General features: G+C 36.7%; 1 protein-coding gene across 1 annotated transcript in view; it reads right to left on the minus strand.

The window, feature by feature from the left end:
- grb14 (growth factor receptor-bound protein 14) overlaps positions 1-16,246 on the minus strand; it is an 83,459-nt gene that overhangs the window by 13,006 nt on the left and 54,207 nt on the right. The window contains exons 4-9 of the mRNA XM_052142674.1: positions 11,520-11,676; positions 7,795-7,916; positions 7,585-7,659; positions 7,351-7,488; positions 1,337-1,447; positions 679-774 (exon numbers count right to left, since the gene is read on the minus strand). Of these exons, the coding sequence (XP_051998634.1) occupies positions 679-774; positions 1,337-1,447; positions 7,351-7,488; positions 7,585-7,659; positions 7,795-7,916; positions 11,520-11,676 (699 nt within the window). The remainder of the gene's footprint in view (positions 1-678; positions 775-1,336; positions 1,448-7,350; positions 7,489-7,584; positions 7,660-7,794; positions 7,917-11,519; positions 11,677-16,246) is intronic.

Here is a 16,246-nt window from a genome sequence, read left to right on the forward strand (position 1 = left end):
GGAGCAGGGAGATCAGGACCGGTTACACGGGCTTGCATTGTTCCAGCCCGGCCCCACCCTCCTCTGCTCTACAGGCGTATACACGATTTTTGGTGTACTTCTACGACTTTTTGTCCCAAACACATACGTGAACTTAATTTGCATCAGTTGCACAAAGTAAAGTGGTGCCATCATTCAGACAATTTACTATTTTAACTAAATGTAAACAACAAAATGAAGTCATTAACCCATAGATTTATCACGTACATTTTCTCAGAGGGGGTGCTTACTGTCCAAGACTTTGAAAACACCTGGTTTAGGGTAAGGATGTCTGGGGGATTTCTGCCTCTCATTTGCTTGAAGGACACAATTGGTTAGGTATTTAGGTTAAAGTTTAAGGTTAGGGAGATTTGTTTTACTCATTAAAACATCCATCTAACATTCACCCTAAAAACCTTATCTGGGTCAAGTGACACCATTTCACTCGCTTTTTGCCCCCCCTGCTGGACGTTTCACTGGTAAACTGCAGCCAAACTGCAGAAATATTTCCACGGTCACATATTTTTCATGAGATCAGGCTGTTAAAAATACTTTCAAAGCAGGCTACTCAGTAGGCAGGGAATATAATGCAGAAAAACTTTACAGGGAAGAGAGAGAGAGAGAGAGAGAGAGAGAGAGAGAGAGAGAGACCGTTGTTACCTTAAAGAGGCGCATGGCTGTAACCCAACACGTCCTCGTTTGCTCGTCATCTGCACACAACAGTTTCAGGTCACGTGCAGCATTCGACTTACTTGCCTGAATATAAAAAGAGACATCAACATATGAAGGGATAGTTCACCCAAACATTTTAATGCTGTCGTAATTTTCTCACCCTCATGTTGTTTGAAACCTGTATGACTTTCTCTCTTCAAAGGAGCACGAATTTTAGCCTCCGTCACCATTTGCTTTCATTGTAGGAAAATGACTAAAATGTAATGGTGACCGAGACTAACATTCTGCTTAAGTTCTCCTTTTCTGTTTCACAGTTTTGTAACAGCATGAGGGTGAGTATACGATGACATGATTTTTCTTTTTGGGGGTGAGCTATTCAAGAGGTTATCTTGGAGCAAGCTTTATAGAAGTTTCCATGCATCTGATCATAGATTGACATTTGTAATGCCGAAGAAAGATTACAAAGTTCATGACAGATAAGGAGCCAGACAGATTGTTTGAATGTGGTTTTATATAACACACAAATCTGAAGAAATAAATCAGACATGTTATGTTATAAAACCAACTACTACCCTCTGGTAACACTGACCTGGAGTGCATGTGAAGATAAAAAGACTGAGTGATTTAATGTATTGCATAGAATTACCTTCACACTGAAGCCATAATCTGTCGGGGCACCATAAACTTTTCTTGCAGATAATAATGTGTAGACATCACTGTCGCTAAACTCTGCAATGAACTGCAGGTGCCTGGGTTCCTTAAGAAAAGAAAATATAATAAATGATCCAACATTAAAACATGACTCAAAAAACAAATTCATTGCTATTCAGGATGTTTAATTTTAAAAGTGTTAAAATAATTTCTCCTATCCCTGTTAAATATACAGAAAAATATTTGCAGGTTGATTTCCCCGAAATGTTGCTCTGTGGTGCTATCAAAACATTGCTCTGATTGTTTGAGCATTCCGACCAGCCCGAGTCTGACTCGAGGCAAAGGCATGCGTTTGGGGGCGATACTATGTTTAACAATGATAGTTTTTGAGACACTTTGTGTAGCCGCTAGTTGAGCAGAATTTACATACTTCAGCTTTAAGTTACTGTGAGGAAACCTGAAATTCAATTAACTTAGGCTGTGATATTGCAGCTCATTTAAACACCTTCATCACTAGATCATATCTAGCTATCAAAGCTACTACAGAATTTAAAGTGTTTGCATTTGTTTAAGTATCTCATATACTGTCATGCATTTTTACATCTTTTCCAGAACTTTCTAGCCCAGAAATGAAATCAGTGCTGTTTGCTCACACAGGGACTAGTGCAGGTCTTTTCTCTTCTAAACAGATTCGCCCGCTCAGTTACTTTTATGGTGTAATATGCATATCCATGACAGGAGATAGCACATTAACATGTTGCAATGACGGGAGCTTTATCTCGTTCTCAAGAATACCGCTAGTGAGGCAAGGCAAAATAAAGAGAGAAAGAGAGGGAAGTAAAAACCCCACACAAAAACAGGCTTTGTCTCACCTTTATACACCTCACCTCTCTCATTTCAAATTGAAAGAGAAACAGACAAGTAAGCTAGACTACTATGGTGTGGGCTCACAAACTGGCAGAACTGTTATACTTCTGACACACACACACATACACACATACACACACACACACACACAGACAGACAGACAGACAAACAGACAAACAAACAATGGGGTGTTTCTTCAACTATGGTCACTTTTGGTTTTGTGGACTTCTGTAAAATACTTTTTTTACATTATTTTTTAGACAATTTTTTTTGGTTTAATAGTTTACTGTCTACAAACAATGTCCAAATTTTATATTTGTATATAATATAATTTCATAGCTAATGTTTATGAGTTAAAATGGTATGTATCCTAAATGCCCACAATTAAATAATATTTTTTCAAACATCACTTGTCTCATGTTTCATCTAAAGTGTGCTCTTCACTGACACCTAATAGCTTAAAACAAATTAAATAAATACATAACAATGAAAAATTATTAGCAGAAATTTCTTTTGGTGTGGTGGAAATTATACCTCAAATGTGGGACATTACATAGCTAATGTATGAAATTATCTTTAGCAAGACATTTTATTCCAAATATTTGTAAAATGCCATGTCCACCACCATATATTGTTCTTAATTTAATGTTAAGGATAATTCATATTTTGAGATGTGTTGGAAATTACGATTGTTGGTTCAGAAAACGCATGTATAACCTCTGTAAGACATTAACCTAGTTTCCATCCACTTATCGCACTGTTTTGTTATTGACAAAGTGTAAATTTGAAAATAGAGTGGTGGTGGCGTAGTGGCTAAAGCACAGGGCTGTTAATCAGAAGGTTGCAGGTTCTAACCCCACGGCCACCACCATTGTGTCCTTGAGCAAGGCACTTAACTCCAGGTTGCTCCGGGGGATTGTCCCTGTATTAAGTGCACTGTAAGTCGCTTTGGATAAAAGCGTCTGCCAAATGCATAAATGTAAATGTAAATGCGTACCAAATTTTTTCTAAATTTGACGTCTTCTTACTGTTTCCATTCAAATGGCCTTTTTGTTATCACTGTTCGCGACAAGCATGTATTGCTGCTAGCCCATCGGGAAAAGTCCTGGTGTCGCTGTCCTTTTCTACATTCCGCGGCTCCCTTGCGTATCATTTTGCATCCCTCTTCAGCCTATTGTGGCCCGTTCTGCCCAGTTTCTCGGCTGGCCCACCGGGAAAATTCCCGGTTCTCACTATGGCCAGTCTGCCCCTGTCCAGTGGGACCTCATGTTATGCCCATTGTTAACAACAGTGTTGTCATAATTCTTCATTTAGGTTAGATCAGTGAGTACATTTAAAGTGATACTTCTCCTTATCCTGGAAAATCTGTCATCATTTACTTACTCTCATGTCGTTCTAAACCCATTTGTTGTCTGGCATTACAATTATTGTAAATATTATCTATTTATATAATATGTGTAATATTAGTCATGTGCTCATTGAATAATATTAATTTATTCAAAATATTACCTAAATTGATTGAGTGATTCAGGTAGTAGTCAGTGAAGTGTCCTCATATAGGCTATGGTTTGCAGTCCTGTGTTGGTAGTCTATTAACTGAAATGCTGAAGGCAGTAGACACTATCTGCCAGGTATAGCCTGCATGAAGTCGTCACTTAAAAACACAGACTTTAAGCCTATAAATTAGTGATTGAACAGTGTTTGAAGCATTGATAATTCTGTTCAAAGGCAATTATATAGGCCTGACAATATTATTATAATTATTTTATTTTTTTATTGAATAGCTTTATTCTTTTATTAATTATTCTAATTTAATACAGGAAATTTTGCCGGCATTTTTTCAAAGTAAGCTAAACAATAATTTGATCGAATTGGGCTATATGTTAGTGTTCCAAGTGTTCCAATATGTTCTCCTAGTATTGTGTATTCGTTTTTAATTTAAAACAACTTTGTGCATAGAATAAATGGAGGACTATAGGTCCTATGTGGCCATTCATTTGTTCTCCTTGCACTTGTTGATGACAGGTGCATGATACGAGATATTTGCGTTACTGCTGGAAGTGTCATGACGCAGATGTGTTAGCAGCATCGGATCTGTGCAGATATGCCGTTAAGGCCAATCCATAACAGTGCGAGCAATGCTTCATCATGTACAATGAATTGGCTTTCAAGAAAGTATTCCTTGTTGTCATGATTAAAACAGGCTAACGACTGGGGTAAATTATGTCACATTACACTCAATTTTTGCATTAATGACAATTTTCTCATAGAGTTTATGCACTAGAGTTAAATGGAAAAATATGATCTCAACCCTTGTGAAATTTTAACGATAATTTGCATTTCTATCAGGTATATCAGCCAACTTTTTGATGCGCTACACCTTTTGTAGCAAAACCACCCTTGGATGGCTAATGCTAATGCTAAGCTAATATTAGTAGACAACTTAAGCTATCGAGAGTGTAAAAAGTGAGTTTATTTTCTATGAATCTGGGCCAGAAGTGCCCATAGTTAAAGAAACTCCCTCATATCATGTACTGTAGAGCAAAGTCCTCTTATATCATGAACAAAAGCACCATTGTTTTATACACAACAAAAAAGGAAAAAGAAACATGGCCGAAATGGCTGGAACAGTGTAGTGCAGGTACACAGCCCACCTGTTGTTTGACTGTGAAGGGTTCGGCACTTGGCATGAGTGTTATACAAATCTGGCTCTACGAGTTTGACTGAGCTAAGCTCCATAATTATGCACTGTAAGATCTAACTATCACATCGAGTAACAAGGTTTAGACATGCAGCTCACCTTTAAGGGATTCTAATAAGTAAGAGCAAGTGGTACTGTGAATGATTAAAGCTAATCCCTGCAGACTTTGTGGTACTGAGATCAGAAGGTGGAGAGTTTTCTGGAACTTTCTCTGTATATGTTACAAAAAAGGCCTAAAACTCATTTATTTTTTATTTTTTTAGCAAATGAACAGTGGAAGGAGTTGCTTAAACGTCAGAAAATGTTGTTCATCAATTTCAGCATTTCAATTAATAAACTAAATATAACACTAATTCAATATTAATTTGACTTTTTATGTGCAGTTTGCAATTTTTGCAACCCTGTAACCAACATTTGAGTCTAAATACAGTTTAAATACCCTGATTTGTGTCATTTAGTTATTTTCTAGAAAATAAGCAGTACATAAATCTCAAAATAAAAGAACAAATTTGATCAAAAGAAAGAAAATTATATAGTGTATGCCAGAATTGGTAACAGGGTTGCATATTTAGCCTTAATTACGATATCACTCAATAGGTGCTTGCTAGTTTGGGACCAAATGTTGGTTCATAATTATAGAAAAATAGAAAAAAATATATATTTTATAATTATTTTAATTTATATTATTTTACTTCATTTTTCTAGTCAGTGTAGAGTTAAAACAGTATAGCTAAGGTATGTAATCTTTTGTTTATTTCATTTATTTACAGTATTACTGCTCGTGTGCCTTTCTTCAGTGTGTCTCCGTATTAACTTGGCAATTGTAAATATTGTGTGTATATATATATATATATATATATTCATTTAATAATGAATGTATAATGTTACATCCTGACACCATCTTGGGGTTGTAGCACTTACATTTCACATACATTAAATAAAAAAATATTGATAATTATTCTTACAAGTACTTTGGGACCAGGGTTGAAAGGTTGAGCTGGATGAAACTAGTCAACACGACAATTAATATAAAAATTTAGAACATAGAATGAGATACACTAATTTAATGTGTTTTAAATGGATATTCAACCAAAAAAATAAACAAAAAAAAAAATCCCATCCCAGATGTGTATGACTTTTTTTTTCTTCTGCTGAATATCTCAGCTCTGTAGGTCCATAAAATGCAAGCGAATGGTGACTTGACCTTCAAAGCTCCAGAAATCCCATAAATGCAGCATAAAAGTAATCCATTAGACTCCAGTAGTTTAATATATGACTTCTGAAGTGATCTAATTGCTTTTGGTGAGAAACAAATCAATATTTACATCCTTTTTTACTATAAATGCCACTTTCACTTTTAGAATGTGAAAGCGAAAGTGGAGATTTATAGTAAAAAAAGGACTTAAATATGAATCTGTTTCTCACCCACATCTATCATATTGCTTCTGGAGATATGGAATGAACCACTGGAGTTGTATGGATTACTTGTATGCTGCCCATACCTGTCAACACTCCCGTTTTTGCCGGGAGTCTCCCGTATTTCACACCGATCTCCCGCCCCCTCCCGTTTTGTTATTTTCCCCGGGAAAGTCCCGTAATTTGTATGGCCCAAACCTCGTTATATGAATAATCACATCAATATATTATTCCAAGATTGTCCAGTTGCCAGATCTTAAATGAAACGCATCCTACTCACACAACACATCAAACAAATTTCAACCCATTTGAGATCTCAACCTGGCAACCCACAACCCAGTTGCGCTGTTGATATCTGTGCAGGTAGTAGATGCGGGAAGTTGAATCAAGCATCACTGGTAGATGGGAGGAGAATACTCAGGTGGTGCTAAATATCATGTAAATTTAACAACAGCTGGACGGAAAAATTGCATTTCATATCTCGAAGCCATATCGACAATCACCAATGCCAATGCCCTTTTCCAGACGCACTGATTTTAATATCGGACACAGTGGGGTAAATGACGTTACTCAGCACATTAAATCACAGCGGCACAATTTGTATATATTCAGCCCCCCCCAACCCGCTCAGAGGTCTCCCGAAATTTAGTACCCAAATGTTGACAGGTATGATGATGCCTTAATGGGACTTTTGGAGCTTCAAAGGTCTAGTCACCAATTACTTGCATTGTATAGACCAACAGCGATGAGATATTCTTCAAAATATCTTTGTGTGCTGCAGAAGAAAGAAAGTCATGCATCTGAGATGACACGAGGGTCGGTAAATGGTGAGAGAATTTTCATTTTTGGCTGAACTATCTCTTTAAACTAGCTACATTTCATGTAACTGTATGTTAATATTATGTTAGTTTAGCGGACATTTTTAATAGGTCTCTCAGCAAAAGCATGTGAATTTTGCTTCTAATTCTTTAAACATATATATAGCTTAAAATATATGTCTATATATATGACAGATTTGTACAAACCTTGGACATGCCCTTGTTAGAGAAGTACAATCCTGATCTTCTTAACACAAAGTAGAACTTCTTCCATGATTTCCTGCCATGCTCTTTGGCATGAAGGAACCCGTGAATCTCAGGACAAGAGCTGGAACTGAGAAAGGTCTGCAGGAGAAACATCAGACAACTCAAGTTTTGACTTATTTAGGATGTGAAGTGAGTCATTTCTGTTCCAGTAGTGGCAACAAAAGAAATAGGCACCTGTATAAGTTGAGATTGGTTCATGATTCCGTTGGTTTCACTCGATATAGACACCATGTGCTCTGGGAAAAAATCCTGCAATGACCAAAAGGACCATGACAAAACCAGATTACAATTCAGCTCAACCAGATGAAATCAACTAAAACTGGGCTCCTCAGTGAATTAATGACACACTAACAGGACACAACACAGACACAAATGCACACTCACAAGGGGCTTTTTGAAGAACTCGTATTTGGCGTGATTCTTCCTGAAGTATAGGCAGCCGCTTGAGTCCATGCCCCAGCTCGACTGCACCTCAATAACTAACTCATGGTCTTCTATAGTTCTCTCTGGAAATCACATACAAACATCAGACTACTAGATTCTCATAGATTATCTTCCATGTTAATGATATCATGATGACCATCTAAAACTATTTTAAACAGCATTTACTGTAGGAAATTCTTTTATAATCATTCTGCATTTAGCTTTAATGACCTCATAGTGACTATTTAGTGACTACATGAAACATGACAACATACACCCGGCCCCCAATTGGGCTAATCAGCCGAGGAGAGGGATAAATGCAGCCGGATGTGGCAGTTCGGGAGAGGGAGAGGGAGAGCCACACGCAGCTCACTTTAAATTGGATAACAAACTCTTTTTTGTTGGACAATAAGTGTGTGCGAATTGAGAATTGACAATAAGTGTGTGGTTCTCCAACTCCCTTAGTCTAAGGAGGGCCTTGCCCTACCTAATTTCCAACAATAATGTCGGGGCTGTAAAATTAATAAACCTCTTTATTGGTTTGGTTCCTCAGGAGCCCCAGAATGTTCTATTTGGGTCCAAATGGAAATGTCATCCACCAAATATTCCCTTCATTCAGTGATTTGCTCCCAGCTTCCTGTGGTTAAAATTAGCTGGTTGTATTCTACTCTTTGTGAGCTTTCCAACAACATATGACACATATATTTGATCAGTTTGATGTTTTTACTGATTTCAATAATATGAACAGTGCACATTTTTTATAAATGATAAAAATGGAACTCTTCTGATTTGACATGTATGTTCAGTTTTGGTCATAGTACCCACATGCATTGTAAAGTACAGCTTCTAAGCTTTCAAACGATACCTATTTTGTGTTGGTCAAGACTGAAGTTATTCATATTTTGTCAATTGTATTTTCTTCCGAGCTTAAAGGGTTGCCTATGAATAATAAATGCTGTAAAACATATATTGTTCATTGTTTGTTCATGACACCTAATGCATTAACTAATGTTACCAAATTGAATCTTATTGTAAAGTGTTACTATGTACTTCTTAACAAAGCAGAGAAATGTTTCAGTGAACAGCATCCTTGAGAGGAATTATGAGTGATAATTGAAAGTGATGTTTGAAGAAAACAAAGCAAAATATTTTTCAGACATTTGCCAGTATGCACTTTACCGTTATATCCTATATACTGTTTGCACTTCTGATTACAAATTAACTTTCATTGACTCTGAATAGGTACTGTGCACAATGGAAATAAAATGTTATCTATTCTAATCTAATCTAATTTTATCTAATCTTAGGAAAATCCCATATCACAGAACATAAGTATTCTTCTCTCTTCATGAGTTTGAAGCATTATGAAGCAGTGATTAAACACATTAACCAATGGCGCAAAAGTGCCCAGGCATTTCAGAACATCTGTCTGCCAGCATTAAAGCAGGGTGTTATACCAGATGTTAAAGATGCCACATGCATTATTTACAGTATCTTCTAGGTTATCACTGCAGGAGTTTCACACAGGTGGCAACATTTCTGTGTGCTGTCTTCGTATATACAGTATATTAAATGTGCCGTACAGTCTAATTTTGCTCTGGAAAGAGATAATCTTCAAACAGTTTTCTTGGAACAGTGCAGCCCTTGTCGGTGTCTGATAAACTACATAGCCAAAAGTATGTGGACATCCAAAACAAGATCACTTAGCTTATCTGATCATAGCCAAAGCAAACAATGTTAACAGTTTCCAACTGAAAATATGTGTCCGTTCATTGCAGCTACGCTATGGAAATGAATAAGTACAAGAGATATCATTTTTCTGCATGGCTGCTTCTAAACAGATGCGTTCCATGCAGACATTAAACTTGCATTTAGGGTTGCTGGAGCTCAGTAATATTTAATGATAAAGTGAAATAATGAGCTTCTCACACATCTCTCTCATTGTTATTGAAGGTCGCTCGTTATCAAGTCATCATTCTGAAAAATATGTTAATAATTATTCCGTCAAACCCACAGTGCACTGGGACGGTGAAAGTCAAGACTTGGAAACAAATGAGGCCAGTAAAATCTCATACTATTAAACATATAGTTCAAACTCTACATTCTGACTGGATAAGACACGTTTGAAGCCATTGTAAAATGCTGATAAATGCACTCCAGTATGACCACACATTTTATATTAGACTAACATTTTTACCCCTTAGGATGACTTAATAATAATTATTATTATAATCACCAAAACAACAAGAATAATTAAAATATGACTTTGTATGTCTTTTTTCATTGGAACACCAAAGGAGATGTCTTAGTCACCGTTTATTTCATTGCATCTTTTTTCAATGACATTGAATGGTGACTGAGGCTGTCAGTCTTTAACATTGTGCCTATGCCATTATTAACAATAATGCCATTATTTTGTTTCACAAAATCAAGCATGTCAATGGTTTACAGCTGTGGCAAAAATGATTTGCAGTGACATAAATTTTGAGTTTTGCTAAGTTTTCTTCTTCAGTTGTTGTGGTGTTGATTCACGTTGTTTCTAGAATATTGTGCAGAGTGATCAGATGCATTTTAAATGATTTCAAAACGCTTCATAAAAATTAACTTTATCACAAAAACCCAAATTTCACTGTTTTTTGTCCCTGAAACAAAATGAGCATCATTTCACTAATCATATCGGCAGCACCTGGGAAAGTGTAAACGAGTACTAGTCAGGTGAAATCACTCTATCATTCTGATTGGATAATAAGAGCAGACTGATTGCTATAAAAGGAGGGAAGAAGTACTTCCAATCATTGTGTTCTTGTTAGCAATGGTTACTTCTAAGAAAGACATGCAGCCATCATTGCTTTACATCAAAATGGCCTCACATGCAAGGAAATTGCTCCAAAGAATATTGCACCTGAAAGAACCATTTACTGGATCCACAAGAACTTCAAGGAGAGAGGTTCAACTGCAGTGAAGAAGGCTTCAGCACATCCAAGAGTGTCCAGCAAACGCTAGGACGGTCTACGGAATCATGTCACCACCAGTGCAGAGCTTGAACCTGTGGTCAATCCTCAAAAGGCAAGTGGACAAACAGAAGCCCACAAATCGTGATCAACTCCAAGCACTAATATGTCAAGAATGGATCGCCATCAGTCAGGATTTGGCCCAGAAGCTGATACCCAGCATGCCAGAGTGAATTGCAGAAGTTATGATGAACAAGGGTCAACACTGTAAATATTGACTCTTTGTATATATTAAATGTTTTTGCCAATAAAAAGCCTTCAAAAATCATGAAATGCTTATCATTGTTTTCCAGTATAACATAGAAATATGTGTAAAAATAATCTACAAATACTGAAGCAGCAAACTTTGCAAAACACAAACTTTATGTCGCTGTGAATAATTTTGGCCACGGCTGTATATGGTTTTGAGGGTCAGTAAATGATGACAGAATTTTTGGTTGGACTATTCCTTCAAGCCCATTTTCTAAATCCTCAAACCAGTCCAAATGACGATCAGTTTTAAATTCCTGATGACAAGTATTTCAATGGGCCTTTTGTGGTTGATTGCATCAAATTCAGCTGTACCTTGTTAACAGCCAACAACATTTCTATTCATAAATTTCATTTGCCTGCAATGCATAATCAAAATGCATTTAAATCTACAGATTCTAATTCAATTAGAAAAGAGAAGCTTACCGATGCCCAGATGAGGCATCTGCTCAAACAGAGTCCAGCTGTGGTCATCAATACAGTGATTCTTCAAAATAAACTGCTGGCAGATGTCCCGGGCGGTGATGTCAGTTGGCACCTCCACAGTACGGCTGGTGTTGTCTTCACTGTACACTTTAATTACCTGCAATACAACAGGAAAGAAATAAAAATAGCCTTTATATTTTGCACTATTGTATATGGGATACAAGATTACTATTTACTGAATATGTGCAGAATACTCAACCACCTCCTGTACAGGTATATTAAAAAAAACAGTAAGTGAGACATTAGTCATTAATTCACAATAAATGTTTAAAACAGTACTTTATTATTTGTCACATGAGCTTAATTCAGGAAGCAACATCCAGTTCTTTTTTCCCATTTTGATCCAATTTTATTTTACATAAATACATTTGCAGTAAAGAAATAGATGTTCTGATATAATTGTGTCTGATATTACTTCCAGTTCATTTGTCATACTAGTACATATGTTGTATTCTGGTCATTTGGATCAGGACAAAAAAATAATTTTTTACTTTGGAATACAATTCCTTGACTTTGCAAATAAAAAGAATGGACAATTCTCTGTACGTTTTATTGATTTTATTTCACTTTGTAACAACTGTGGTGTTCCTGATCAAAAATGACCGGCCACTGAAATGAATGGATGAGACTAAAAAATATTAAGTGTTCAGGAGCATCCCAATCCTTTAGATGTGAACACATTAGTGGATCCTCGGACATGCGCATGCACACACACACACACACACACACAATGTGTGTTGAGGGCTCTTTTGTGCATGGACTTATAATGTACACTCTTTGAGGAATATTTCAAGATCTACTTATGTTGTGTTTGGGCTCGTTTGAATTGCTGAAAGTCATGGTATGTCATTGTCTATGTTATATGTATGTTTCTGGAAGTACTAAGGAAAAATATAACAAAAAGACACCCATTTATTCTACTAAAACTCACTGAAGTTTGGTCTCTGAGTGAAACAAATGTACTATTTGCATTTGACAAATTGAGACCTTTCCAACGATATATAACTGTATCATAATTTTTATAGTTATACCAGTTGTAAAAACAAATGTGCAAATAATGAGATGAAACAGTTCTTATTTGTCAGCTAATTAAATAGCATTGTTTAAGAATTGGTAGGATCATCTATATGCATTGTAAAGTCCATTTTTGTGTTAGCACAAAATGAACAGCACAAGGGCTTAAAAAATAAGGTTTTGATGCTATTGATTCTCACATGTGTCATAACCAAAAGTTGCACACTGATTTAAATATGCAGAATACGCAACAGTGCCCGCCCACTATTTCAGCTTAATTTAGGAAGTAATTTCCCAAATAATATTGTTCGTAGGGAATTCATAAAATCCTTCATAATAGAGTTCTAAGCCATAAACTAAACCCACCACATCCAAGGTGAATCACAACATTTGATTGTAAACACATTTTGTAAACAAAGTAAAAATTGAAAATCGACAAAAAGACAAAGGTACAAGACTGTGAACGTAACAATTCCATAAACACTGCGATTACATTATAGAATTAAAAGAACCTATAGAATGAAAATTACTATTACTAAATTTTTGCAAAACTAACTTTTACATGTCACATTCTATGTTTGGACACAGTTCCCTGCTGCAATGAACTCTAGAGGCGCTACAACTACTTTGCGTTTAATTTTACTTTTACACAAATCACAGCTACAACTTTATAAAAACATATTTGTTTCTCTAGTACTCACACAGTGCTATGTTATGATATTGAAACACTTTTACTGCAACACATAATTTGAAAAACAACACAATTTAACACTTGAATTATAGACTCACCTACATTTACACACTTATTCCAACGTGATTAGCTTGCGCAGTAGCTCACCTGATAGAGTTTTGGATTTTGGACAGCTAAAAATGCAAGATGAAACGTGAGAAAAAGTCATATGAACTGACACGGTTTCTTCAGAAGATGTGCTTTTCATGTCACATTTGCTTTTTCCGCACTAGGTTTAGGGTAAGGATGGATATTTGTTCACCTCTCATTTGCTTTTAGGACACTATCGGTTAGGTTTAGGTGTTGGTTTAGGATAAAGATGTCTGTTTTGTTCACCTCTCATTTGCTTTTAGGACACTATCGGTTAGGTTTAGGTGTTGGTTTAGGGTAAAGATGTCTGTTTTGTTCACCTCTCATTTGCTTTTAGGACACTATCGGTTAGGTTTAAGTGTTGGTTTAGGGTAAAGATGTCTGTTTTGTTCACCTCTCATTTGCTTTTAGGACACTATCGGTTAGGTTTAGGTGTTGGTTTAGGGTAAAGATGTCTGTTTTGTTCACCTCTCATTTGCTTTTAGGACACTATCGGTTAGGTTTAAGTGTTGGTTTAGGGTAAAGATGTCTGTTTTGTTCACCTCTCATTTGCTTTTAGGACACTATCGGTTAGGTTTAGGTGTTGGTTTAGGGTAAAGATGTCTGTTTTGTTCACCTCTCATTTGCTTTTAGGACACTATCGGTTAGGTTTAAGTGTTGATGTCTGTTTTGTTCACCTCTCATTTGCTTTTAGGACACTATCGTTTAGGTTTAAGGTAGCTCACCTGATAGAGTTTTGGATTTTGGACAGCTAAAAATGCAAGATGAAACCTGAGAAAAAGTCATATGAACTGACACGGTTTCTTCAGAAGATGTGCTTTTCATGTCACATTTGCTTTTTCCGCACTAGGTTTAGGGTAAGGATGGATATTTGTTCACCTCTCATTTACTTTTAGGACACTATCGGTTAGGTTAAAGTGTGGTTTAGGGTAAAGATGTCTGTTTTGTTCACCTCTCATTTGCTTTTAGGACACTATCGGTTAGGTTTAGGAGTTGGTTTAGGGTAAGGATGGATATTTGTTCACCTCTCATTTACTTTTAGGACACTATCGGTTAGGTTAAAGTGTTGGTTTAGGGTAAAGATGTCTGTTTTGTTCACCTCTCATTTGCTTTTAGGACACTATCGGTTAGGTTTAGGAGTTGGTTTAGGGTAAGGATGGATATTTGTTCACCTCTCATTTGCTTTTAGGACACTATTGGTTAGGTTTAGGAGTTGGTTTAGGGTAAGGATGGATATTTGTTCACCTCTCATTTACTTTTAGGACACTATCGGTTAGGTTAAAGTGTTGGTTTAGGGTAAAGATGTCTGTTTTGTTCACCTCTAATTTGCTTTTAGGACACTATCGGTTAGGTTTAGGAGTTGGTTTAGGGTAAAGATGTCTGATTTGTTCACATCTCATTTGCATTTAGGACACTATCGGTTAGGTTTAGGGTAAGGATGTCTGTTTTGTCACCTCTCATTTGCTTTTAGGACATTATCAGTTAGATTTAGGTGTTGGTTTAGGGTAAAGAAGTCTGATTTGTTCACATCTCATTTGCCTTTAGGACACTATTGGTTAGGTTTAGTTTATAGTTTTAGGCTAAGGAGGTGCGTTTTACTCATTAAAGCCTCCATGTAACATTCACAATAAAATTCTATAAATAAAACCTTTTAATGTGATCACACTGAATTAAAATCAATTGAAATATATATAAAAAGAACTCTCAGAGTGCAAGGAGACTTCATCATGGAAGGGGGGTTCGCTGCAGAGCTCTTGTTCTGTGGGTTGTTTGCCGCAATTCTCTTATTGATGGATCTTTTTCTTTCAGGATAATCGTTAGCGTAATTCTTCAGACAGTTGTATGGACTACTTTTATGGTGCTATGACAGACATTTTTGTACATGATCCTTTTGAAAATAAACATGTTCACTTTGTACTTTCATCCAATTTTGTTTAATGCAGTATTTTAGTATGCCATTCCGAACATGCCATGCAGTTTAAACACAAGATAATTTGCCACACTGCAATAAGCTCTTGCCATTCTACCTTCCGGGATCTGATCATTAGATACAGTGTAACTCCACCATCCCATGGGGACACTTTGAACTAAATTTCACATCATGCCCTATATACTGTATGCAACAACTTGTTCATTCAAACTCCAAGCGTGCTGACCTGAAGTCATGAATGTACCCTTTCATGAATGCAGAAGTTCCTTGCTACACCTCAAATCCTGCAAACCTAGTGTCCGATCAGCTGTAGATGCTAATATTACCTTAGAATCTTCATTCCACAGTCCTTTTGGTGCCGTTTTAGTATGGATCTCATTTTGCTTTTAGCTCAACGTGCTCTAAAATAATCCCACATAGAAATAGAGCAGCATTCATACCCCTTTTAACAGAATTCATCCATTTCTTATGCACAAAACATGCAGAAATGAGTAAATTGGTGTTTCAGCGTAACTTACCTCTGTGCTTGGTGGCAGGCAAGGCTGTGATGTGGAACTTGCTGAGCAGCTTATGTAGGGCTGAGCACACAGCATTTTGCAAGAGTTGAATTAACATAGAATATAAACGCAAGCTCTCTCACCCATCTCTCCCTGCGACCGAGGTAATTAGAGAGAGCACACTCAGTTGCAGCTTCCACTGCTGTATGTCCCCATGGTTCTGGCCAATCACCAGCCACCGTTTATCCAGTGGGGGTGAGTCTCGCTCCGTCTGAACCCCCCGCAAACACACACACAACGGAGGAGGGGGAGGGAGGCAGGAAAAGTCACAAGATTTGCCCCACCTACTTCACACAGTCTTGACAAGCCCCACTCCATAAATCTGAGCATGCAATTAGGAATCCGC

The sequence above is a fragment of the Xyrauchen texanus genome, chromosome 14 (genome assembly GCF_025860055.1).
Source record: "Xyrauchen texanus isolate HMW12.3.18 chromosome 14, RBS_HiC_50CHRs, whole genome shotgun sequence".
NCBI lineage: Eukaryota > Metazoa > Chordata > Actinopteri > Cypriniformes > Catostomidae > Xyrauchen > Xyrauchen texanus.